The sequence below is a fragment of the Equus asinus genome, chromosome 10 (assembly GCF_041296235.1).
Source record: "Equus asinus isolate D_3611 breed Donkey chromosome 10, EquAss-T2T_v2, whole genome shotgun sequence".
In the NCBI taxonomy this organism is placed as follows: Eukaryota; Metazoa; Chordata; class Mammalia; order Perissodactyla; family Equidae; genus Equus; species Equus asinus.
In genome coordinates this window covers 15878640-15905271 of record NC_091799.1, presented here as the reverse complement: position 1 = coordinate 15905271, position 26632 = coordinate 15878640, and the positions used below count along the sequence as shown (strand labels likewise).

General features: G+C 59.1%; 1 protein-coding gene across 1 annotated transcript in view; it reads left to right on the top strand.

Annotated features, from left to right (window-relative positions):
* The window catches only part of ASS1 (argininosuccinate synthase 1), a 54002-nt gene that overhangs the window by 13254 nt on the left and 14116 nt on the right, over positions 1-26632 (top strand). The window contains exons 6-12 of the mRNA XM_014863457.3: positions 5854-5910; positions 8098-8172; positions 11375-11445; positions 12048-12078; positions 17081-17171; positions 19990-20074; positions 20632-20696. Coding sequence (XP_014718943.1) covers positions 5854-5910; positions 8098-8172; positions 11375-11445; positions 12048-12078; positions 17081-17171; positions 19990-20074; positions 20632-20696 — 475 coding nt within the window. The remainder of the gene's footprint in view (positions 1-5853; positions 5911-8097; positions 8173-11374; positions 11446-12047; positions 12079-17080; positions 17172-19989; positions 20075-20631; positions 20697-26632) is intronic.

The following is a 26632-nucleotide window of genomic DNA, read 5'->3' as shown; positions in this document are numbered from 1 at the left end:
GGCGTGCGGCCACCTGTCCAGCAGTAGAAGTGGTGAGTGTCAGGAGGACAGCCACGCCCCGAGCCCCGTGTGCTGAGAGTCCACTGGGCGTGTTCCACGTGCCGTGGGAGCCACGTCACCCCATTTGGCAAACTTGATCCTGAGGCTTGGGGACATTGCCACTGGCCAAGGTCACAGAGCGCATGTCACCATGTGATGCACTGGGAAGGGTCGGAAACCCCGAGTTAGCGGAGCGGGTTTTGAATCCCAGCTCTGCCCGGTCCTACTCACCCGTGTGCCCTTGGGTGAGGCCCTTCTGCTTCCTGAGCCTCAGTTTCTTCATTTGTGAAATGGGGGTAACACCCATCTTAGGGCTGTTATAACAAAGTGCCACAGATGGGGCAGCTGAAACGCCAGGAACGTGTTGTCTCACGGTTCTGGAGCCGGAAGTGCAGAATCAAGGGGTCAGCAGGGCCGGGCCCCCTCCGAAGGCTCTGGGGAGGAGCGCCCAGCCCCCCCCCCCCCCTCCGCCCCCGGCTCGGGCAGCTCAGGCCTGTGGCTCGTCGCTGCGTCGCTCGATCCTCCTCCTTCTCGTGGCTGTTCTCTCCCTGTGCATCTTCACGCCGGCTTCCCTCTATGTGTGTCTGCTTCTCAGTCCAGATTTCTCCTTTTTAGAGGGACCCCATTCACATTGGATGAGGACCCCCCGATGGCCTCGTCTTAACTTGGTGGCCTCTGTAAAGACCCTATTGCGATAAGATCGCATTCTGAGACCCCGGGAGCCAGGGCTTCAATTTGTCTTTTTGGGGGACACAGGTCAGCCTATGACCCACCCCTGCTTCCGGCCCTTGTGTGTGCCATTGCACGCTGATGGAGGACCCTGTGGGCTGTGAGGCAGGACAGCCCTCAGCACGCTGTCCTGAGGTGGCAGTGCCCAAGAAACAAGATCCTAACAATGTTGACAACTGTCAAGCGATGTTATTATAAAGAATCTGAGTCGTGAGCTCTCAAAGGCAGTGGCCACCACACCAATAGCCTGATCCAGGAGTCGGCTGCTTGACAACCGCACAGTCAGCAGACTCTGAACCTCCCCAGGGACGGGGAGCTCACTACCTTGCCAGCACACATGTGCTAACCTGACCCCGGCCCCCTGCCCTGGGCTGGTTGAGGCAGTGGTTGGGGGAACAGGTCCTGGTTCACTGTGACATAGGGACACTCAGCTGAGATTATGATGGAGGAGATGTGATTTGAGGGTGGCCTTGCAAACAGCCACTCCACCAGAATGGCCGTGGCTCCTGCCTTTGAAAGTTTGCACGTTCGTTCGTTCGCTTGGGCACTGGGTGTCTGTAAAAGATGGGGGGCGTGCTGGGTGTGGCAGCAGTGTCGAACTTCGTGGGCCCCTTCTCCTGCCCTCGGGGAGCCTGCGTCCTAGCAAGAGAGAGGAGAATGGACACGTGATAAAGCGGCCGGATGGGGCCACACCAGGGGAGCCGTGGGGCCAGCAGGCAAGGGGCTGAGGGAAGGCTCTCTTACAGAGCACATCCCTGAAGGATGAGTACGGTGAATGAATAACGAGACACAGGCAGAGTGTGCCAGGCAGAGGGAACAGCCTATGCAAAGGCCTAGAGACTAGAGGCCTGTCTTGGAGCCTGGAGCAGGAGCTGTAGCCATAAGAGAAGCATTTGGTCAAGGCTGGGCCGTGGCTGTGCTATGGGGTTTGGCTTCGTCCTGAGGGCAATAGACCAGGAGGCACGGACTGCCCCAGGCTGGATGGGGGTTGGCCAGCGACTCCCCCAGTGGGATACTCGGGTTGTTCTGGACTGAATGGTGGGCTTCTGTGGAAGGAGGGCACTGGGAGTGTGTCTTGCTCACACAAGCCCCAGTGTTCACGAATGCCCCAGTCGTGGGCACGTTTTGAATAGGATGGTGAGACATCAGATGAGGCATGGGCGCCCTGGGCTGTGGGACGGGCATGTGCAGGGTGCCTTCCACTCGAGGGTGGTGGGCGAGGCTGCAGGAGAACCCAAAGGTTTGGGACTCGGGGCTTGGGGCCATACATCCCTGCTCCCCCCCTTCCCGCTGGATGACTTCACCCCCGGGAGTCTCCATCTCCCCTCTGTTGAATGGGGATGCGATAGAACCAGCTCATGGGGCGGTCAGGAGCAATGAGCCGGATAATTCCAGGAAAGTGCTCAGCACGGGCCTGGCACGTAGAGAACAGTCAATGGAAGGGCAGTGCCCTAAGCGGACGGTTATCGGACCTCCCTGGGGGCCCCTGCAGGCAGGGGCAGGTCAGTGAGAACATGTGACCGCAGAATAAAGGAGCTTCCCAGCCATCTCATTGTCCATGGTGAAATGAGCTGGGCAGTGAGCTCCCTGTTCCAGGAGGTAGTCAAGCCGAGGCCAGGAGATCAGGATTCTGGAAGGGCTCCTATCTGGAGAAGCTCCCTCCAACAGTACCATCAGGGCTGAGGAGAGGTGGCATTCAGGGCCGATGGAGTGAATGGGCGGGTGTACGGGGGGGTCTGGCTCTGGCTTGGACTGTCCAGGGAGAGAGGCCATAGCTGCCGGCAGCTGTGTGCGTTGCTCCATTTGGCCACCAGAGGGCACCAGAGGCTTGGATTTGAGGCCTGTGGGGCTGACCCTGGGGAGTAGCCGCTGGAGGCCACGTCTGCCCAGGGTCCTCTGTTCCTCACTCTGGTCCTGCAAGGCTTTGGTTCTGAGAAGAACACCCTCTGCGGCCATGCTGTGGCCCCTGGCACTTGGTGATGTCCCTGCAGTTCACGTTCAGCGTCCAGAAGAGGGACAGTCAGACTTGAAACATCTCTGGGGCCTTGAAGACGAGCGGTGGGAAGGCCCCAGGGGTCAGGGATGGGGATGGGTGCAAGGGTCCCAGTGCTACCCTCGGCCCTCTTCTGGGGGTTGATGGGCAAGGTGTACGCCTATGCCTCAGTTTCCGCTTATTTACAGAAGCTGAAGCCTCCAAGAGCCTCCGGAGATAATTTCCTAGAACGTGGTGGGGGGCACAGGGGAGTACGAGGAAGGCCCAGGGTGGTGTCCAGAGAAATGCAAAGTTTAAGGCAGAGAGGTGGCGGGAAGGAGCGACTGGCCGCCTGCAGGGGTTCGTGGTCTGGTTGGCTCGGGGCGGGCATCAGTGACTGCACATCAGGAGGTGGGCGTCCGGATCGAGTGAGGCCGTGTGGTCCCAGGAGGCAGAACTAGGTTCATGTGGGGTGGGCCCGGGATGCTGGCAACCCCAGGGGCAGATCCCAGGAGCACCCTTGGCAGAACTTTCTGCAAGGAGTCCGCAATGAAGAGGAAGCTGGGGTGCACGCAGACTGCAGGGGGTCCTACAGACGCGGAGGAGGTCCCACACGCCGGTCCTGAGGTCCTGGCCACTTGGATAACTCAGCCGCTGGGCTTTCTCAGCTTCTGGCTCCTGAGGAGGGTGATGGAGAGAAGCATGGTCTCGGGGGTCCTTGTTCCAGCCTCATAGGTGTCGCCTTCATGCATCCATTCACTCGCTCCATGCACTGAGTGTTCACCCAGCACTGGCTCAGATGCGGGTACAGGAAGGGCTTGGAGAGGCACTTGGGGACAGTGATGCTGAGACATCTGGGAGAGCCAGAGTTAGCAGTGACACGAAGAGGGAAGGGCAGCCCGTGCAAAAGCCTGGAGGCGAGAGGGAACTGCTCTCCCAGGGCCCAGCGAGGGCATCTCCTCTGCAGAGAAGAGCTGGGCTCCACCCCTCCACGTCCCCACCAGAGGGCTGTGCGGAAGCTGGGTGTCCCTTCCAGGGCCTCCTCCCTCCCCCGCAGCTTCGGAAGAGGGGCCTGGAAACATGAGCCCAAGACTCGGGCAGGGGTGCAGGGGGCAGGAGTTTTGTAAATGGCGCCATCTGTATGGCGAGCCGAGAAGCAGATGGGAGCAATCCCGGCGGACGCTGCGCCCACGCTCGCCCGCACCTGCGTGTGTATCAGCACGTGGACGTGTGTGTGACAGCCATGGCCCTCCGCCCCGGCCGGGGAGCTGCCAGGCGCTGCCCCGGGGTTGAGAAGGGAATGGCTGCGTGGGCCGCGGCCCTTGTCTGAGACAGAGCTGGAAGCAAGGGAGCCTGCGTGTTTGGCTTCTGTGAGGGTCTCTGGCTGGAGAGCAGATGGGTGTCCCCATGCGGGTCCGGGTGGGTAGACACCAGCTTGGTGCTCCTGTCCGAGGACACACAAGCCGCCATTGTCCTGGGGAAACATGAAGCCGTGGGGCCAAAATTGCCAGGGCATGCAACACCACATGCTTTACAAATGTAAAATGAGTCTGCTTTGTATTTTAACTGCCACTGTTCCCGGAACTGTGCTGGCCATGGGTCCTCAGGCAATTGTTACCACCCCGCGCCTCAGTTTCCCCATCCGTAAGATGGGGACAATAATAGCCTCAGGGGGTTGCTGTAAGCCTGCAGCTCGCTGTGTAGGGAGCTCAGATGAGTCACCTGAATGTGAGCCATTATGATGGGAGTGTTGCCTTCTGGCTGTGTGACCCTGGGCAAGTGACTTCACCTCTCTGAGCCTCGCTTTCCTCATCTGTAAAATAGTGTTAAAAACCCACGGGCTCCAGGTAGCTCTCCCAGGTGACAGCCAGCGCACAGTAGGTGCTCATTAAAGGGACTGAAGGGAGGGTGGGGGGGGGGGGGCCGGTCTGGCACAGCTCGTGGCCCCGGGAGACGTTGGAGAACAGCTTCAGCCCCTCAGCTCCTGGCTCTGCCGAGAGGGGCTGAAACCTGTCTTTCTGCGTCGCCTGACAAGACTCTGGAAAATGACATGTTACTCCCGCCGCTGCCGGGCCGCGCCGTGCAGTTTTCACAGTAGGCGGAAGGTCCCTCTGTTATTTCCACAGCGCTCCCGGCTCCCTCCGCCGCCCAGCTGATGGGAGGCAGGCAGGACGTCGCCGCCATTGTCTCCCGGCCCAGGCTGGGCTGGCTGAGGCCCGAGCGGGGGTGGCCTCCTCCCTCCTTCCCATCGGCGGCTCCCTGGGGCGCCAGGCGAGTGTCCATCTTACAGCAGAGGACACAGGCTCAGCATCAGGGCCGCCTGCCGCCTGCACAAGGACGATGCGGGCAGGGGGGCGTACCAGGCCAGCTCTGTGCCCTTGAACGAATGAGTCCCTTTCCCTGTCTGGGCCTCAGTTTACCTGTCTGTGCAGAGAGGAGCCGAGGAGCAAAGGGACCCGAGTGGTCACGTATCCACCCCCTCTCCCAACCAGTCACTATAAAGATGGGGAAACTGAGGCTCGGGGAGGAGACAGCAGTCCCAGTGTTATGGACCTAGGAGGTCAAAGCACATGAACTTGATCTCTGGGTCGGGGTGAGGAGGCCAGGCACTGGGGCCTTCAGGAAGAGGCTGTGGTGTGCGTAGCTCGGGGGCTTCCTGGAGAAGGAGTCTCAGCAGGGCCAGGCCCCACCCTGCACACGTGTGACCTCCCGAAGTGTGCATGTATGTGATGAGGTGTGTGCACACCCCAAATGTTCCCAGGCATGTGCACCCTGCACCCTGCCACACGCTGGACTCACGGGCGTCCTGTCCTGCACGCCTGCGCACCCACCCAGCTCGGCTCCGTCCTCCGAGTCCCGGGTTCGAGTTCTGACCACACTTTCAGGGCAGGAGCTGGTGTTTCCTCTCCAAGAAAGCCCAGTTCTCATCTTTAAAACTGGCTGATAATAGCACCCACCTGAGGAAGTCGTGAGGTTGGAGGTGAGTGAGAAGAGAACCATCCAGGGGCCTGGCTCAGCAGCCCTCAGGCTTCCTGTCAAAGGCCACAGGGCACTGCCCCTGCCCCACCCCCACCCCATTCATGGCTCCTGACCACCCCGATTCCATGTTTCAGGGGAACGACCAGATCCGATTTGAGCTCACCTGCTACTCGCTGGCCCCCCAGATTAAGGTAAGATGTTGCTTCTCCCCTCGGGGTGGGCACTGGGGGCCGCAGTTCCTGGGGGGCGGGCCACAGGGTTCTGCGGGCAGGGACCTCGTGCTCCTGCATCTTCTCTGGTGGGTGGTGGCCCTTTCCATAGAGAGCTGCCGTCGCCCACGCCGGCTGCAGGGGCACCGCCCTCTCTCCCTGACCGTTTGTCCTTCCCAGGGGTGCTACCCAGGCACCTGGGTAGGCCGGGGAGGTGATAGAAAGACGTGGCTGCTCTTCAGCCCGTGTCCTTGGCGTCCCCAGGCCTGGCGTCCTGGGTGCGGGTGGGAACAGTTCTGGGACATGGTCAGCTGCTGTCTGGGCTGCTTATAGCCTTCCCAGCCCTGGTCATGGCGACCCAGCTAAGGCCCTGGCTCCTCGCCGGCTGCCTGAGCCCAGACCCCCTGGCGTCTTGGATCCTTTCCTGGGAGGGGAGTCACAGGATCTTAGGGGAATCCACCTCCTCTGCCCGTAGCACGCCCCTCAGGCATGAGGCCCTCATCAGTTCCGTTCAGCCTGCATCTAGTGGCCCTGCCCCCTCCAGCCTGCCCTTGGACCTGGGCCTGTGTCGGTCCATCCATTCGTCCAGCCCTTCACTCATTCGTTCATTCAGTATTTACGGAGTGCGTGCTCAGCGCGGGCCTCCGGCCGGGCTCCAGGCAGACAGTGCACAGGCCGAGCAGTGGAAACATAATGCGCGCCACTAACGTGAGCCCCATGGGCAATTAACATTTTTCTAGTGGCCACGTAAAAAAGATAAAAAGCAACAGGTGACATCAGTTTAATAATACAGTTTACGGAATCTAGGCATCCCAAAGGGTGTCATTCAACATGTCATTGATGTAAAAAAGTTATTAAGATGTTTCACTTTTGTTTTTGTACCGAGTCTTCGAGGTCCAGTTTCTGCTTTACACAAGCACATCCAGTTAGGACCAGCCACGTGTCAGCTGTGGCTCCTGGCTGCCATTGGACAGCACAGGTGTCGGTCTGAGCTCCTTTGAGGCCACTTTGGGTGAAACCACAGAAGATGTGCCCCGTCCCAAGTCCCCAGGGGGCTCTAAGGGGTTCCATTTTTTTTCTTTTAAGTGGAATATCTTTGTCTGTCCCTTTAACCAGCCAACAGCTGTTTGCAGGGTCCGAGTGGCCTGGAGGTGAGCTGTAATGAGCTCTAATGATCTATTTTGACCCCAAACACCGGGGGCTGAGAAGCCCTCAGGCAGTGGCTGCCTCTTGACTTGCTGCAGGCCGGTGGGCATGGGGACCCTCCCCCAACCTGTGCTCCCACAGCAGCTTAGGGGGCCAGAGTGTCCGGCGTCTGGGTCTTTGTCTGCGGAGGCGACGCCCAGGGGCTGGCATGGGGTGGGGGCAGAGCCCAAGCTGGTGTCTGGGAGCTGGAATGAGGCCAGAGGGTGGTCCTGGTGCTCTGGTCGGGGGCTGCTCACTTGGGGCTAGGGAACCCCTTCTCCCCGCCTGACCCCCATTCTGGGCTCCACAGCCCAGAAATCAGACTGGCTTTTCCATCTGGAGGACACTCCCACCCTCTTGGTGGCTCTTCTTGGGCACATGTTCCTGGCACTCCCAGGCTGGTGGGCCCCTGGTGGAATGAGCTCGGTCCCCCAAGTCAGACTCCAGCTCCCCCTGACTCCTCTCCCTTCGCCACCCAGAGCAGCTCTCAGGTGTGGAAGGAAGGGGAGCAGGAGAAGTTGGGGGGGCGTGTATATCCTCTCCGGGCCTCCCTATCCTGGAGCAGGGCCAGACCGGGCGACTGCAGCCCCGCCACCCTCCCTTACTCCCCAGGGGTGTCCTGGCCCTCCAGCCAGGGTGCTAGCAAGGACCTTGAGGGCTGTCTAGGTCAAACCCTCAGGTCTCAATTGGGGAGACTGAGGCCCAGAGAGGCAGGGACCTGCCTGGGGCACAAGGCCGTTCTGCCATGGAGCTTGGGCCTGTCCACAGCCACCCCCAGTGTGGCAGACCCCACTCTTCCCCTCCCTAATGGGGTCCCCTGCCCACCCCCCGTGGACTGCATCTCCTCTGGGGACACAACAGGAGGCCTCCCAGGCGCGTATCAGAGCCCCAAGCCCCTTAACAGAGAGGCCAGCTCTGCAGTTTAAGGGCCAAGCGAAGCCAGCAGCTGGGCCCTCGCGGTTCTGACTCTGTGCCCCTGTGCAGGTCATCGCTCCCTGGAGGATGCCCGAGTTCTACAACCGGTTCCAGGGCCGCAACGATCTGATGGAGTATGCAAAGGTAGGGCCGTCTCCACCGCCATCCGGCCCTTGCCTCCTGCCCTCCCAGCACATCCCTCCCTGGGCACTACCTTAGCCAGTGTGGCGAGGCCAGGACTGAGCCGCAAGCCTGGGGAACTGACTCTCTGCCCCGGCTGCCCTCCGTGGCACCTGTCCCCTGAGCCAGCCCCACAGAGGTGTGGTCCCTGCCTGAGCTGGGCCTCTCCAAGGGGAGTCCCCAGTCCGTCAAGCCAGAGGGCACCGGGCCCCCCGTGCCTCCTGTTCTCCTGCCACCTCTGCTGTGTGTCACTCGGGATGGCCGGGGGTGTGAGCAAGGCCATTCTCTGCCCCTCAACTACCTGGCAGCTAATCGTCCCCAGTGCTTTCCCGGGAACAGGTAGGCGCTCCGAGGGGCAGGGGCAGACAAAGGCCTTTGTGGCGCCAGCCCTTTTGAAGTACAAGTTGCAAGAAAACATATTAGAAGTTTTGCATCAAGATCCTTAGCTGCGCCCCAGGGTACCTTTCTTTTTAGCGACTCGATGGCAGCCCTTGACAAACAGCTTCAATCAATCAGATGGGGAAAAGCAACGCGGTGCACACACCAGAAAATTGCTCAGGTTTTTAAATAGCAGTCACCAGGGCTGGCTGCGAGCTCTTGCCGCTGCCGCCGAGGTGCCGCGTGGCGGGGGGACGCCGCGGGGACCCAGCCCTGCCCCTGCCGCCAGCATCCCATTAAGACCTGGAGCGCTTGAGGAAAGATCTCCTCCACCATCTGTTGTTTTATTATTAAGACGGGAGTTTACAAGAGCAAGCCCATATGTTGCCAAACAAATTCTCAAATAGCGGAGCTATTAAGGGAACTGGCTTGGCGAGGCTTTTTCCCACTTCGTCTCCTTGATACGGAAGATGAAGCACGTTTCGTCTTTAAGAATAAGGAACCGGAGCCCCCGCCCCGTCTGCATTCTCGCGCCTGGGGTCGGTCGTGGTTCCCGCGAGGCCCGGCTGACCTGGCCGCCGCCCTGCGTTTCCGTGAACCGGCGACAAGCTGCTCCTGGCTTTCCCGGCGCCCAGGAGCTTCAGGAGTGTAGTTGTCCCTGCTTCCCAGATTTGGGGAGAAGTTGATTCACTCAGCTTCCATCTCCAATAACCTTTTGAACAGGAAGGTTTGCCCAGGAAGGATGGGCCTGGCCTGGGCCCCTCCGCAGCCCGCCGTCTCTCGGAGGCTGGTGTCGGCGCTGCGTGCCGGGACATCGGCCCTTTCTAGGAGGGAGGCAGGTTTTCTGCACCCAGGAAATGACTAGAATAACTGAGCAGCCACGAGGCTTTGTCCAAAATTCAGAGGCAGGCACGATCGGATTCAGCTGAGACAAAAATCAGTGGGGCTTGAGAATTCTGCTTTCAAGACCTGGAAGTCACCACGGCCGAAAGGTGCCGTAGGAGGCGCGTGAAAACACGAATTCACTTCACTTTCCATCTCCCCCGGAGTCCATCACCCAAGGGAAAAACATTGAGGACCACCCCATCCTTATCTTGCCACCAGAATTAATTTTTTTTTAAAGCCAGCCTACAAGGTCAGGAGCTGGAAAGCAGGGCAGTGTCCTGTCTGCACATTGAAGGTGCTTGAGTTTCCCCTGGGGGCGGGGGGTGGTGGTGGGGGGACGACACATCTCTCTGGTCAGGGACTGTCACTATTTTTGGCGTTTGTGTGCATCTCCCTGCCGAGCAGGGGCTGCCGTCCTGTTCCTCTTCCTTCCTTCCCTCCCCTTCTCCTCTCCTTGCTTGGACGGAGGCCCAGTGGGAAAGACAGAGGCGAGAGTGTTTCCACCCCAGTCCCCAGAACAAGGCTCCAGGGAACCTGTCCGCCGGTTCTCGCTGCCCCCAGCCTGGGGATTCCAGCCCGTCTCACACGGGGCCCTGGTCCCCACACCTGGCCCGCTCTACCTGGAGAGAGCACAGGGCGAGCGTGTGGATTTGACTTTGGGCAACTTTAGGGGGACAAGTGGCCCCCCCAACGTGGAGCAGCCTCTAAAGGAGGTGCTCGCGTTTGCCTGTGTGGTTTAAATTGAAGACTCCACAAATTCTAGAGTAGATGTGAGCTGTTACTTTCAAAACGAGTCTTCTGGTAAAGGTTGGAAAAAACCCAGAGAGTTTTAGCCTAATTTACTTTGAAATAAATAAAGTGGTGATGAAGGAAACACGGCAGCTCCCTGGAGGAGGCCTCTAGAAGCTTGCAGTCGTGGGAACGAGAGAAGAGCCCCATCAGGAGAGATGGGGAAGATGCCAGGGGAGGCTCGGACCAAAAGGGGGCCTGGGAGGCAGAGCATCTGATCTCGCTGGCTTAAAGGGACTGGGCTGGGCCACTCGGCTGCCTTCTGTGCCCGGTAAGCAGAGGATGGGAAGGCAAAACACAGCGCATGTGCTGGACTCCAACCAGGTGTCAGCCAGGGCAGCACGGGGCCACGAAGGGAGCCAGCCTCCTCTCCAGTCCGAAAGGCTGAGTGAGCTAGGCCTTCAGAGTCCCCAGGAAGCTTTCAGGCCCAGGGTCTCTGTGGGGAGGGGTTTTCTCCTTGAACGATGGATGGATCATTTGGAAGCAAAACGTAATCAGAACCAGTGGGGAGGACAGGCCGTCTTCCCGGGTTGTTCCCTTTCAGGGTTGCAGAGGGATGTGTGTGCTGATGGTGCTAGGCAGGAGGAGACGGGTGGCTTCCAGAAAGTACCGTGAGCTAGAAGCACTCATGGGCGTCTCTCCTTTCCTTGGGTCGACATGAAGCACCCATGTGGGCGCAGACACCTTGGTTGAGATCCGCGGTGGAAGTTCCATCCACTCCAGCCCCCGGTTCATAGGGTCACAGCTGGGACCAGCCGGTGGTGCTGGGAGACCCTCGGAACACTGCCTGCACTCTAAGTGCTTCAGTGGCCCTTGAAGGGTAGACTGAGGATCTTCTGGAAGGAACCTCCAGGGTCAGCATCTGGTCTGTGACATCTCAGACGCGTGATCTTGTAGTTTCCGCAGGGGCACGTCCAGCGCTGCGGCCCTCGCTCCCTCCCCGGTCAGCCTGGGCAAGAGGGAGGAGACCAGGGGTGGTCCAGGGGCTTGACTGCACGGGGGCCAGAGTTTGGGGATGTCTGCGACCTTGAAAGAAAACCAAGGCAGCTGGTCCTGACCCTCGCCTCTCCTTCAAGCTGCCTCACGCCTGCCCTGTGTCGCCTCTTGCCTGCAGCAACATGGAATCCCCATCCCGGTCACCCCCAAGAACCCCTGGAGCATGGATGAGAACCTCATGCACATCAGGTAAGACACGGCCCACCTGTCCACCGCTCTGTCCGTCAGTGAGCACCTGCCTGTGCCAGGCTGGGCTGTCATTTTAACCTGATGCGCGTGGTCCCTGCCCTCACAGAGCCTGGGGTGGGGGTGGGGGGGGGGGCTCAGGGAGGACAGACCACTTCTTCCCCAGCTCATTGCAGCTGTGCTGAGTGCCAGGGCAGGGGTGGGAGGGGTGGAGACAATGGACACCTGGCCTGGACTGGGCTATCAGGGAAGACATCCCAGAGGAAGTGGCATTTGTGGTTAAAACCGCAAGGATGAAGAGGGATAGGCAGGGTGCAGAAAGAGCATTTAAAGCAGAGGGAACAGCATGTGCAAAGGCCCCCCAGATGGAGAGCTCCGAGACTGTGCCCCAGAAGACCGAAGGGAGCATCCAGGCTTTTCCATGCAACCTGCAGCTCCTGCAGCCAACTGGGTTGGGCCCAGAATGCTCCAGGCAGGGTTGGCAGCAGTTGCTTTTGCCGAGAGTAAAGGACAGACCGGACTTGTGTTGGGGGTGAGGATGTGCGTGGCGTAGCTGTGTCCCTCTGCCCTCCCCGACTGACCCCGTCTTCCCTCTCCCTCTGCAGCTACGAGGCTGGAATCCTGGAGAACCCCAAGGTAACCCCCCCCTTTCCTGCGAGCCACTCTCTTCGGGGATAGCCGCTCCGTGCCGATGCCCTCTGATGTGTTTGTAGCCTAATTTGAAATTTCATGGGGGGCTGGGCATGGGGCTGGGGCCGGCCCTGCCTGTGTTCCCCGACCCTCTGCTCCGGCCCCCCCCTCCGCCAGCCCCTCCACACTGCCTTTTAAGATCCACCCCCCCTTCCCTGCAGCTCGTTTTCTAATTGCCACCGGGATGAATGGGGGAAGGAAATATTTCAGGGCAGCAGAGAGCGAGCGGTCGGGAGACAATAAAGGAGCAATTAGGCAGATGAGGCGCTTGCGGGAGGGCCCAGCCTGTGCCCACCAGCTCTCAGGCCGCGCTGCCGCCAGGGGAGGGGGAGGTGGCACAGATTCGAGCCTCAGGACCCATTTGTCTGATTTGTGCTCCGCGGCCGCCCTGATCCCTGTCGCCAGCCTCCCAGGCTGGCTGGGCTGGGCCTTGCCCCATTTGAAGTTTAGGATTTCTCTCCCTGGGGGGTTTCCCTTTGTATCTGCCCCTGCCCACCGCGGGAGATGGGGGAGGCAGGGTGAAATCTATCCTGGGAAGAGAGAAATCTCTTTGTCCCTGAGGGAATGTGTCTCCGTTCCCTGGCTCAGCCCCATACCCACGCAGGCGGGGCGGCTGGTTTGGGGGTGGGGTGGGCTGCCTGGCTGCCGCTGGGGTAGAAGGGTGCTGGGGTGCACTCGGGCAGCTGGGCCTGGAGATCCAAGAGGGCCAGCTGAAGGGGAGGATGCCTGGGTGGCTTGGGGAGGGTGGGGAGAGCTGGAGCCCTGCCCGGCGGGCGTCCCAGGATGGCTCCCCGACAGGGACCAAGGCTCCTGGTCATCTTGGCCATAATATAATCCTGGGGCCAGGCCCGGGTTAGCGTTCTCCTGGCTTGTGTTCGTTGGCTCTTGGCTGTGAGAGCCCCAGGGCACCAGCTGCTCAGTGAGTCACCCCATCTCAGGAGCTGGCCCTCCAGCCTCTCTGGTTCCCCCACTGCCCACGCCTGCTCCTCCTCCCCGCTCACCCTGCTGGGCCCAACCGTGTCACTCAAGAGAGCCCACACCCGTGCCGCCTGGGGACTGATGGCCCCACGGGGCTGCTGCCTGCTGGCCACAGGTTTTTCCAGTTCATGCTCTGCTGACCCCACGACACTCAGGCCAGCCACCCCTAATTAGCCAGTCAGTCAGCACCAAGGGGGGCGTGAGAGCAGAGTGGCTTCAAGGCAGCATGTCACCCTGGCCTGCTGGGCCCCGGGCATGCTGGGAAGCCACTCCCCACCCCTTCTCAAGCAGCCTGTGGTGCTCACCTCAGGACTGGGGAGCAGAGCCGAGGCCAGAAGGGAAATCACCCCTCACAGTGCTGGGGCGCAGGTCCTGTGTGACCATGGGACGGTGTCCCTGTCTCTCAGGGCTCCTGTCTAATGAGAGCAGTAGATGGATAAGTATGTACTAAAGAGCATCTTTTTGAGGATTCTGCCGCCATCAAGGTAGGAAGGTTAATGCTTGGGTCCCAGAGATCGGAAACCTAAGTATGATCCCAACTCTGCTTCTATTGCTGTGCAACCTTGGGCAAGTTGCCCAACCTCTCTGAGCCTCCAATTCCTCATGGAGTGGGAAACCCCAGCACTTCCCTCCTGGAGCATCAAAAGCGCTTGGCCTGTCCCTGGCACAGGGCGAGGCCTCAGTCATGGAGCCGGGGGTCCCGCCCTCCCTTCTCAGGCTGGCTAAGATCCTTTTGGGAGCCAGAGGCCACGGTCCTCTCAGGATCCCTCTCATCAGGCAGGAAAAGCTGGGCTTGCTGTGAGTCGAGGGGAAACATCACCCCTACGGAGAAGTGTGGGGCCGGGCCAAAGAACCCAAAGTCCAGCTTTGCCAGCCTGCCCTGTGGGCTCCCCCAGGCTAAACTCCGGGACCCTCCCTTGCATCTCTGGATCTGTGTGGGTGGAGATGGGTGGTCCTCCCATCACCACCCTTAGATCGCGGGAACAGAGGAAGCAACAGCCAGTGGCCGGGGGGGGGTGCTCCCCTCCACCGCGGAGAAACGCTGCGCTCCAGGCAGCCCCGGCCCCCTGGGGAGGAGCTGGGGAGACACAGCTTACGGCCGTGGTGCCCCCTCCCCCTCTCCAAAAAAAGCCGGAGACCTGCCGCGGGGAGGGTTTGCAGGCAGATGGCGGAGCCATTTTCTGCCTCCGTGAGGGCTGATTGAAGGGCAATGAGGCAGCTAATGCGAAGAAAGATAGAAATTTACTTGCTTTAACTTCATACGGCCCACAGTGAAAGAGTTCATTCAGCCGCCGGCCCGCCATGGCTGATGGATGAATAAACCATTCGCAGCATCGATCATGCCTCTACATCATGGTTTAGTTCATGGGCCATTTGCTTCCAATTTCTCCTTCCCGGCCCTGGTTCATGCTTTCTTTCGCCCTCATCCCCCACCCCCCCCCCCACTCCCTCTCTCTCTCTCTCTTTTTTTTTTCTTCACTCTCTTCCCCCCCAAACCCCCCCCAAGATGACATTGGAAGTGAGCCCTCCCGCTGGGGTGGATAAATAGATGGTATTGATACTCAGCAACAAACTATTTGTCATTTGAACTGGGCTTTTAAAGAAGGGAGAGTAAAAAGGCGGGCGGGTGCCACCTTGGAATGCAAAGCAAATGTCACTTGATTTCTATTTAGTTATTTTATTTAATCGGCGCTGTCAGGGTGTCGCAAGCCGCCGACAGCTGCCTCCGACTTCCACGGTGGAGTTGCGGGGCCGCTGTCCTGCGGGGTCTTCCCGCCTCCTCTCTCCTTCCCTGTGCAGACCTTCTGGGGCTCCGTTGAGTGTGACGGGAGGTGACGAGCACCAGATCGAAACCAGATCGGGCGCAGCGCAGGTGGACTTGGGAGGGAGGTGGAGCTGGGCCCCCACCTCGGGCCCCCTGGTTTGCGTCCAGCCGGGGCTGGGGGACCAGGGAGGAGCCCCGGGCAGGTGGGGAAGGGGCTTCAGAGATGTGTCGGTCACCTAGAGTCGCAAGCCCCAGTTCCCTCTCCCTGTTGGCTGAGGACGTCCTCGGGTCTGTGCCCGGGGAAGGCGGTGATTGGCAGGGCCCCACGGGGCCTGGGGAGCGGGCGTTTCTCTGAAACCAGCCCTGATGCCCGCCCCTGTGGCTGGTGATGCTGCCCGTCTCTCATTCCTCATGCTGTTTCCTCATTCCTCGTGCTGTTTCTCAGCCCTCAGGTTACTAAAGTGGCTGGGAAACAGCGGGGGTGATGGAAAGAGCACTGGACAGTGAGTCCAGAGTCTGGGGCTGGCTCCCACAGTGGTGGGGACAGCAGCATGGTTTGGACAAGCTGCTTCTTTGGCCCTGGTTTTCCATCTGGTCCATGGAGGCAGCAGCTGGGGGCCCTTAAGGACCCCCCTTTTCCTTGGGTGTTGAGGGTGGTTCTGGGTCCTTGATCCCGCCCCACAAATGGAAGCAGATGAAGGGATGCAGCTGGCCCAAGTCACGCAGCACTTTGGGGGCGGGGGCGGGGCGGGGGGGTTGCTGAGCAGTGTTGCTAGAAGGATCGATGGCCGGGTTTGCCCAGGACTAAGGGGTATCTCGGGTTATGGGAACCAGGATGATTGGTCCCCCTAACACGGAGCCAACGGGCAAAGTAACTGCGGGAGAGGGAGCGAGGCTCTTCTGGCGGCCCCACCTCTGCTGGAGGAGCTCTTCTCAGAGGGAGGTGTCACCAGGAGATTCCTAGCTGTCCTTCCCGCCTGCAGGGCAGGGGGCATCTTGCACCTGGCCTTCCGGGCATTTTCTTGGGTGATTTTCACATCCAGTAAAAACATAAAACTGGCCATACACTTAAATTGTAAGATAGTCAAGGGCGGGTATCATTTCCCCCATTTCACAGATGAGGAAACCGAGGCTCAGGGAGGTGGAGCAACTTGCCCAAGGTCTCGCAGCATGAGGGCTTGACTCCTGGCTCTGGGGGTCTTTACTGCCCTCTAAAATCCAACACACATTTGCTGAGGCCGGGGGCGTGTGGGGGCGGTCCCTGCTGCACAGAACAGGCCTCGGCCCCAGCCTCTATTTCCTCATCTGTAGATGGGCTAACGGCACTTGACCTTCTTGCCAAACAGAGCTGCTGCAAAGAAGAAGCAGTTGCAGATGGAAAGTGATGTGTGAATGTTTGCAGGGCTTTGAAAGCAAAGATTTGAGGGACTGCACGTCCCAGGATGTCAGCAGGTGGACCACACCAGCTGGGCCCCGGATGCCCACAGGACGGACTTGAGCAGTCAGGCCCCTGAGGCCCCGTCCCCACCGTGGCAAGAATCCAAGCCACAGCCTGTGGGGCGAGGGGGACTGGGCCTCGGGAGGCGGGAGGGAGCCCTGAGAGTCCCAGGCAGCCCACAGCCCCTCCGCCGCTGCGTCAAGACGAGAGGCCCATTTCCCAACACGCCCAGGGAAAAATATACATAAAGGTTGATGTGTTTTCAAATGGGTTTTTGCTCAGCTCCTCTCTTTTCTCCCTGTGAGTATTAACCTCGGGGCCCCCGGGGACGGCTCTGCTCGCCGGAGCACCTGCTGGGGTCACGCGTAGTCATTAGCTTTGCGGTCAGCGCAGAATAAACCCGATTCCCCGCGCCTGCGAGAGCGTGCGCGCCCGCTCCCGGCCAGCCCGCCACCGCCGCAGCCTCGCTCCCCCAAAGTTGCCCTTTTCCTGCCTGACTTGCTCCTCTCCCGCTATTCTACCTCCAGCTGTGGGGGCGTCGAAGAAAAAGATGAGATCAAGTTGAGGGGAAAAATTGTCTGATTTCTGGAGCCCTTTGTTTCCCGGGCCCCTGGCAAGCGAGGCTGTGCCGGCCGGTGGTGCGCGCGGTGACCCATGGTTCTGGAGAGGGGTGCGGCGGGAGGTGGGGCACAGGGTGACCAGGGACTGGTGTGGCACGGCTTGGCTCCGGACACCCCATCCTCCACCCCCTTTCTGTCTTTTGTCAGAACCAAGCACCTCCAGGCCTCTACACAAAGACCCAGGACCCGGCCAAAGCCCCCGACAGCCCTGACGTCCTTGAGATCGAGTTCAAGCAAGGTAGGCGCCCACCTCTGAGGCTCCAGGGCGTGGACTCTGGGGCCTCGGCTCCTTTCCCCTCGCCTGGGAGCCAGCGCACCAGCCCTCTGCATCCCTCTCACCTTCCTGGAAGCCAGAGTTCAGTCTGGGGCTTCCAGGGTCCCCAGCGGTCCCCCGTCCCCAGATGGCGTGACCCATGGAAGCCCCCAGGCTTGAGAGGAAAGCGCCCTCAGCTGCCCGTCACACGGGCTCATGGGCACCAGGTCCGGAGTGAGAGGATTCCAGTCCCTAAGAAGCAGCTTTGGGAAAGTCATTCCACTTTCTGGGCCTCGGTTTCCTCATCTGTAAACTGGGGATAAAGGGCACCTGTTGCCTGGCGTTTTCATGGTATCGAGCAAGGTCTGTATGGGAAGCATCTCGCGCTGCATCCCGGCCCCGAGGAGGGACTCGGTAAATGGCAGGTCTTAGAAAGCTGGCCTTGGGGGCCCCCTGCCCCACAGCTAAAGCCTCAGCGAGTCCCACATTAGCTGTTGGATGTTTTACCCACCCCTCCACCCCAAGTTCAAAGCTGCTGCCGCTCTTGCTCCCTTGGCAGTGGGTGGGTGTCCTGATCGCCTCATATTCACTGCTGTCAACAAGAAGCATTTGCCGGCCTGGCCTTTGTGCCCAGCCTCCAGCCTGGCACCAGGGCCATCTCTTATCCTGGAAGATAGAGAGGAAGACAAGGCATGCCTGGTAATGGGAAGAGAGGGACCAGGCTCAGAGTGAGGGCTCGGGGTGTCCAAGAAGAGGACCTTTCCAGGAGGCTGCAGAAATCAGGGGGAGCTTCCTGGAGGAGGTGCTACTGGCAGGAGCTGGAGGAAGTGAGAGGGGGCCGTGAGGGCATCCTAAGCCCAGGCAAGGAGGCTGGGCTATCTGTCCAGAAGGTGGCTGCCTGGGCTGAAGAAGGGAGCAGAGAGAGGGGTCTCGGAAGCTTGGCTTTTCCCAAGGCACCTTGGAGACTGAGGCCCAGGGACGGGGAGGCAGGGCTTCAGATCCCTGCTCACTCATGCCAGTGTGACCTTGACAACCATCTTCATCCCTCTGGGCCTGAGGCTCACGCACCTATAAAATGAACCACAGAAATGATGCTCATGGCCGCCTAGGATGGTCCATGGAATGAGGTTGTGAGAAACAGAGGTTGTTAGTGCTTTAAGAAGCTACCTTCTCCTGGCCTTTCCCAAGAGCCTGGCCACAGGCATCTTCACTGCGCGCCCCCATCTGTTCAAACCCTTGAATTTCACACCACTGGGAAACCAGAGGGCCTGTGGTCCGAGGCCTCAACAGCCAGCTGGGGCTCCAAGTGCCCATTCTGTTGACCCAGGCCCATTTCATCGGGGGGCCTCTTTGGGCATAATCTCTGAGAAGATGGTGGGACCCATCCAGTAGGTCCCCCAGGAGCCCTGGTGAGGGTGGGAGGCAATCAGGAGGCAGCAGAGGGTCCCGGACACAAGGCTCTGGCAGCCTTTCCTCCAGCAACAGGGCAGCCGAGGAGAAGAAACGTGATCCATTTTAATGATCTGGACACTGTCTGGAAAAAAAGAAAATAGACAGGAGGAACCCTCCCCCGGCCACTCCCATTCACCCTCTAGTTAATTTATTTGAAGTTTTAATCTAATTATTAACTATTTTAAAGGCTAAGAGGCTTTCTCTGGCGGCAGCACCAACAATGTCGGCTCCTCTCTGGGGCAGGCCCCGTCCACAGCAAAGGCGATAATAGGACCGGGGAGGGAGAGAAAGGCAGAGGGGAGAGGCGGGGGGTGGCGAGAGGGGCTTAAGGTTCATTATTGGGCAGACTTACATTTAATAGCAATTTACAACCAAGTTATAAAACCCCTGGAAATGGGGGTTAAGAATGGCGGGGCTGACAGCGCCTTGAGTGAAGCCCCTCCAAGCGGCGCCTGGCTAATAAAGACTCGAAAGCCGCTATTGAGCACTGATTGGCACCCGATCGCTGGCGACATGGTAATGAGCTGGGCAGATGGGTGGGGGATTAGCCGCCAACTTTGAACAGCTTTTCTTTGTCACTGTTACAGCTCTCTTGTTAGCCCCCTAATACATTTATTGCTCATTTCACACCGCTCGAGAAAGTGCCCCTTGCTATTCAAAGTCAACCCCGAACCCACCCACTGCCCCCCCCCACCGCCCGCTACCACCCCCCTCGACTCGGCCCTTCCGTCCACAAGCAGTGGCCACCTCCCTCCTGCCCTCCCGCCACTCCGGACCCAGCTTCTCGGCATTCACGGACGCCTGGGCCACCTCGCCTGCTGGAGCGGGCACCGTTTCACCCCCATCAATCAGATGGCTGCGTGCGGGTCTGGGGTGCAGGGTCGGGGGCGCAGGGGTCCGCCTGACAGACGTGGCAGGGGGCTGTGAATGTGTGTGTGTGTGAGTGTGTGCATGTGTGTGAGCTCAGCCGCACCTCGGCCAGGCGGCCCCCGGGTAACTGGTGGGACAGAAGGTGCTCCCGGCGTAAGACAATGGTGGAGCGTGAAATTCAATTAGTTCAGGGCCTGGTTCCAATTTCACAGCCCCTAAATGCAAAAGGGGCAAAGAGAATGGGAAGGGTGGGGGAGAGCGTTTTTATTGCATTTTGCCTTTCATTCTGGGGGGCGTTCTCGCCCTCCTCTCCCCCCGGCAGGCCTCAACCTGCACAGGGCTTTTCAAGGAGTCATTTGGAGTCCATATCTGTCACATCCATTTAAGGCGTGGCGGGTGGAGGGAGAGGGCGGGGTGGCAGGCACAGGCTCCTCCGCTGAGCTCCGGCCCGCAGGCCCACTGCCCTCTCCTCCCGCCCTAGGGGTCCCTGTGAAGGTGACCAACGTCAAGGATGGCACCACCCACCGCACATCCTTGGAGCTCTTCATGTACCTGAACGAAGTTGCGTGAGTGCCCACAGCCCTGCCCGGCCTCCTGGGAAACCGCCGTGTCGGGCAAGCACTGGCCCAAGCCATTGTGGCTGGTGGGCACAGCCCCACAGGCAGGGGGTCTCCTCATTTGGTGGGAGAGTCCTTGTGGCCCTCAGCCTTGGAAGATAACCCCAAGGGGGTCTGCGGCCCCGAGGGTGGTCCAGCTAGCGCTTCCAATCCAACCCCTCAGCTGGACCCAAGACCAGGGTAGAAGGAAGGATGAGCAGTGGTTAGGGCTGGTGCCACATGAGGCCCCAGGACAGAGGTAACAAGTTGCAAATTGAACTCACTCTGTGACCCAGCAATCCCTCCCCTCTCTGGGCCTCAGTTTCCCCAGCTGTACAATGGGCAGTTGGCCCAGGTGGCCTGGCTCAGATGTCTGAGGCTTGGATCCTGAGACGGTGCCCAATGCCCTGCATGTGGCTGTGGGTGGGCACAGGCCAGCTATGCCCGAGCTGCAGCTGCTGGCAGGTGACATTCGGCTCGAAGCCTTGTGGCAGCAGCTGGCTCCCAACGCCCCGTTCTCCCCACAGGGGCAGGCATGGCGTGGGCCGCATCGACATCGTGGAGAACCGTTTCATTGGGATGAAGTCCCGAGGTGAGTCTGCTCACCACCCTTGGGGGTGTTCCTCGACTCCCAGAGACCCCAGGGACCCCTGAGATCCCTGTCCCGTTCGGGTGATGCTGCTCCATGCTACTGGGTGACTTTGTGCAAGACCCTTCTCCCCACCAGACTCGGTTTCCCCCTGCGAAGTGGGGCCTTTGGCCACTGACTTCCGAGGGTCTTATGAGAAGAACGTCCCACGAGCAGACAGGATCCTGGGGTCCAGGAGAGGCTCAGAGGAGAGCGGAGGCTGGGGCCAGGCCGGGAGGTCCTCTCTGGGCCCCCGACGGGTTGGCCAGGTTTGGGGCAGACCATGCAGGGCCGATTTCGTGGTCATTAGGTCTGTACTGAGGGGGCCGGCCGGCCAGGCAGGGCAGGAATCCTGCCAGGGGTGGGCACTGGGAGCCACCGGGGCCGAGGGCCTGTCCCGGGATCAGGGTGGCCCGGAGGGACTTTCTCCAGGGATGGGCAGGGCTCTGTCCTGGTGGGGAGTGGCTGCCACCGTGGCTGGCCTCTTGGCTGCCCGGCCATCTCTGCCTCTGGCTGGGCTGGAAGGGAGGAGAGGTGGGTCCCCAGGCAGGTGCCTCTGTCTTCTCTTTGTAACCAGAGCCCAGGATTCCCATTGTCAGTCACTCCCTGAGTCACCTCGACCACACCGTCCCCTTCGGGACTCAGTTTCCCCATCCGAGGGGATCTCATGTGCCTGCACCTCCAGGATAAAGCAGTGCTGGTCTGTCTGTGACAAAGGAATGTTCTTCGGAGCTCTCAGAGGGAGGGGGCAGGCTTTCAGCAGTTAGAGCTCCTGAGTTGGGCACCTGAATTTTTGAGTACTGGTGGTGGCGTTGGGGCCCCTGTTTTGGGCTGATGTTCAAGTCACTTTGCTTGGGGTCAATTTAAAAACATAACATGAACACATAGAACCAGACCGAGGTCAGGCCCTGTGTCCTCAGGACGTCTTTACTGAGACTCAAAAATCCAGAGAGCAGATCTCGGCTGTCACAGGGGGTGCTGGTCTGGGAGGCGGGATGCCGGGTTCTCATCCCAGGGTTGCCCTGCCTTGCCCAACGAGCCTGGGCTTGTGATCTCTGGGCCTCAGTTTCCCCAAGTGTAGTGTAGGCATAGCGTGGGATCGGATCACTCCGGCTCTGACCTGTTCGGATTTATCTCCGGCCGCATGGGGAGGAAGAGGGAGAGAGGCCGCTTCGCCTCTTTCGTGTGGTTATTTTCCCCGCGACACAGCTATTATCTGAGAGAAACAACCTAATTGAAACCCTCTCGAGAAGGCTCTTACCCATCAGCTGCTCCCTCTGTCGTGCTCACCTTTGTCTCTCACCTGTGTTAACATCTGCTTAAATGCCTCTTTGTCTGTCTGCCCTTGGAGGCCAGCACAATGTAAGTCGTCCCTGGCAGACGCAGGAGGGACCTTGGGGAGCCAGAGACTAGCGCCCTCATTTTGCAGATGGGGACACCAAGGCTCAAAGTCACAGGCTCATCAGTGGCAGGACCAGGACCGACACGCAGACCCAGGGAGGCATGGAGTGGAGGGCTGAGAGCTTGAACCCTGGAGAGGGGAGTCCAGGTTGTAGCCTGTTTGTAGCACTGGGCACTGGCGCAGCAGAGGTGCTCCGTGAATGGGGGGCCCCAGGAGGACATGGAAAGGGCAAAGGCAGCCTCTGCCCTCTGGGAGCTGTTGACGTGGCTCAGAGGTGTCCACTACGGCCCCTACTGCCGTGCCCTTCCCATGCCTGTGGTAGGCATCACTAATTGATTATGGATGTGTCTCGGTGCTATAGAGCAGTCACTACCAATCGATCAGGATTGTCACTTGTGCTGACAATGAATTGCATTCCCTGATTGGGAAGATAAGGCCTGGCCTGAGGTCACCCTGTGAAATGGCATCGTGCTGGGTGGGGACGGCAAGGTTAAACTGAAGGAGGTACTGATACAGGCTTGGACTGGGCTATTCTGGAAAGACATCCTGGAGGAGGGGGCAGGAGAAGAGGCGTCAACTAGCAGAATGCAGAATAGAGAGGGTGGAGCTGGGGCCTTCCAGGGCCTGGGAGAGAAGGGGGGCACCCCAGGTGGCTGGTTGGGTGGTAGGTTGGGTCTGATGGGGGCCGAGCCCCTGGAGACCTGGAGGAGGCACATTTAGGAGCTGGGGTAGAGGCTCCAGGCCTTGGTGCCATATTTGAGTCCCCTTTGGCTCTGTCCCCCTTGGGGAAGCAACTTAGCCTCTCCTGCCTCAACTTCTTCATCTGTGAAATGGGTTGTGCGGGTCAAATACAGCGAGCTCTTGACCCATAGTAGGCGCTGTGCCTGGATGCTAGACTCTCCCTTTTCCCCAGAACTGGAGGTGTCCTCACCGCTGGAGAGCAGGGCCTTGAGGCTAGCGGTCAGCTCCCCCTCCCCCAGGAAAAGCTTCCTAGAATGCAGCCTTCTCTCTGCCCGGGTTCTATGTGTGCCTGTGGGGGGCTGTCCCCCAAAGGCATAGTGTTTAGTCTGAGAGTTGTACAGTCTTTCGGGGAGACAATCAGGATTCTGACTCCAAGAACTTAGGCAAGTTGCTTTCCCTCTCTGCACCTCCAGCTGTCAAAGGTGGGACAGACTAGTGATCTCGCCGTCTCCCTCTGGAAGTTCTAACTTGCCTATTTTCTTGGGTTTGGGGGTGAGAACAGAAAGTTGCTTGGAGGTTTTAGGGTGATATCTTGTTTTCATTTCTCTACTCCCAGTAATTTGTTGTGAGAAAGAAAGCGGGGGCGATAAATGAGGGCCTCGTGGATTCCCCCACGACGAGGTTTTTATTAAGTCTGCAGTAGTGGGAGAAGCTGCTAATTGTCAATTATATTGAGGGCAGAGCAGGACGACGCTATTGTCTCTGTCTCGCTGTACAAGGGGAAAATGTCATTTGTATTGATTTTACAAAGCTCGTAATTGAAATTCGTTAAGGGCTTGTTTTTTTTTGGGGGGGGCAGGGGTAGATGGGTGGGGAGTCGGGCAGTGTTAGGCCCTGGGTCTGGGGTGGCCCGGTCAGCAGCACCAGGGGCCATGGGGTCAGGGGGCAGGGGGCTGGGAAGCTGCAGATGGAGTAGCTTTCTCGTATTGTGGCTGTTCGCATCGTCATTACCACATTATCTTTTTAACTCTGGAGGGGGGCTAATTAAGTGAAGTAAATGAAATCAGTGGGGAGGAGGAAGGGGGGCAGGCAGGCAGGAGGGGAGCCGGGAAGGAGCCAGTGCACGTCCTTCTGCTCACCTTCTCTCCTCCAGCCCTGCCTCTCCCTGCCTCTCCGGCTCTCACCCCTGCCAGCCTCCTCCTCCTCCTCCTCCACCGTGGCCTGCTTTCTCTCCTTCCTCTTCCCTCCACCCTTCCATCTCTCTCCCACTCTCCCCTTCACATTGGCTTCCTCCTACTCCTCCGCTTTCTGGCTAAGAAGGAACAAGGGCTGCCCACCCACTTCCTGACTGAACCCGCCCACCTGTCCAGGCCTCCCCGGGGGGGGGGGGGGGGGTCTGCTCAGATGGAATGTTCCAGATGGAAAGTGGAGGGAGATCTGTGAAGCAAAGGCATGAGCTCTCCAAGAGACCTACCCTGATTCCCAGGGTGGGGCCTGCAGGGCACCAGGAACATAGAGGATGGTTAGAGACCCACCAAGACTTGCCTCCCTGTCACCATGGCAACTGCCTCTGTCTTTGGCCCTGGTACCTAAAAGGGGAGCCTTTGGGCTCTAGCCGACCTCCCTTCCCCCGGCCTTTCCCCTACCCTCCATCTGGATACTTCCTTCCCAAAGGACTGGAGCCTCTGGTCCAGGTGCCCCTGACCCCCACTTCCACCCCCCACCCCCCGGCTAAGTTGGTAGAGCACACCCAGTTATGCCAAATCGCTCAATCCGGGCTGACCCGGGAGCCTCAGGAACAGATGAGAACGGAAGCAGCAGCAGCTGTTTGGGTCCCCACCTCTTCCCCCTTGGTCCACTCTTCCCACCCCCAACCCATAGCTCCTCGCTCTGGCCCCTCCTCCTCGGCAGTAATTACGGTGTGATGGAAGCTGCTCCGCAGAGAACTGCTGACACCTCTGTCTTTTTCCTGTAAACACGGGGAGATGAAAATAGACACTTGGAGCCGCTGTGCGTGTCATTCCGAAGATGTCTGTTGTCTCCTCCACGGCAACACGGAGACTCAGCTGTCATTTCCTCCTTCTTTTTGCGCAGTGGTTTGTATGCCGACTGTCAAAAGCCCGAAATCCATGGTCTTTTAGCATCAGGTTTCTGTCACTGGTTTTTTTAAAAGTCATTTTTTTTCCAGAAGAAATACACAGAAATCATCTGTACCCCCCTACCCCCGTGGAGAGGAGAAGGAGGATCTTTAGGATACAGACACACACAGAGACACACACACACACACACACACACACGACAGCAGCAACCTGAAAACAAGCTCTCTGATGAGTCACAATTAACTTTAACACCTCCTAAGAGAAGGAACAGGGTCATTCATTGTGCTGGTGTGCTGCGCGGCTGTGCCCTGCTTCATGCCATGACTCTTCCCACGGCTGGCGTGGAGGGCCGACGGCCGCGCGGCCGGGTCTCAGGGCTCAGGAGGGGCAGCTCGGCCCACTGGCACTCTTGGCTCTTTTCCGGGGAAACGGCTGTGACGGGCCAGCAGCTGGGGGCTTTGGGCAAGTCATCCTCCTCCTTGCTGGAAAATAGAGATGTCCTCCCCGCGCCCTACACACCACCAGTGTCGCCCCCTCTCTGGACTTTTGGGAGGTGGTACTAGGGCTTTGGCTATAGTTTGTCTGGAGACAAAACCCTCACTATGCATGCCACGCCAGGGGGCCGGTGTGTCTGGGGACTCACCTTCAGGCAGGGCTCAGTGGAAGTTAGAAGGAAGAGCAACAGACACTTGTAACCTTCTCTGTTTTCCTGACAAGTGCCTGGGGCTCAGAGAGTGGGCTGAGGCTGGCCAAGGTCACACAGCAAAGCTGAGCTGGGCACTCTCTGTAAAAGTGTAAGTTGCGTAAAACTTCTGGTCCCCAGGCCCAGCCCTGCAAATAGAGCTTGGACCGTGCCCGCAGCTGGCCCTGCTGAGGACAGGAAAGCAAGGAGGCCGCCAGGTTCCGTGGGAGTTAAAAATGAGGAAGGCTCCTGTTATTGGCCTGCCCGGGGTGGCGCTGTTGTGACTATCGTGCCAACAGAAGGACGGGCTTTGAAAGTTTCTGGATTTTTCCAAAATGCAGCAAAACTAATGATTAAAAGGCCCGTTTCCAATCCAAAAAATAGTGAGTTCCATGGACTGGCCTGTTGGCATAATGGGTGGGTTCACATGCTCCACTTCGGTGGCCTGGGGGGTTATGGGTTCAGGCACAGACCTACACACTGCTCATCAAGCCACACTGTGGCAGGCATCCCACATAAAATAGAGGAAGACTGGCACAGATGTTAGCTCAGCAACAATCTTCCTCAAGCAAAAAGAGGGAGATTGGCAATAGATGTTAGCTCCGGGCCAATCTTCCTCACCAAAAAAAAAAAAAATTGAGTTCCTAGTATGAGCCAGGATGAGAAGACCAATATGCCTTTGTCGGTATCCTGCTTTAGGTGGCTCTTAGGGAATTACTTTATTCTTGGTGATAAAGTTTCTAGGATAATTGGAAACTTGCCCCTTTAACTTTCTGGTTATTTCTGCCATTCTGGCGCAGATATTTTCAGGCGTCAGCACAGGTCTGTCTTTGTAATCAGACTGCTGAACCATCGCGGCTTTCTGCATGGTCTGGGGCCATTGGGAGACACTTGTTTGTGGCACCACGTGCCCCTCCCTGAGTGACCCGGCTCCCGGGCTGAGTTCTCCTATCTGCTCTTCGTGGGTTTTCGATGTGCCTCGTTCTCGTGCTGTCAGCAGTGGCTCTCCTCCGCCGTCCATCTGTCTCCACCTCTG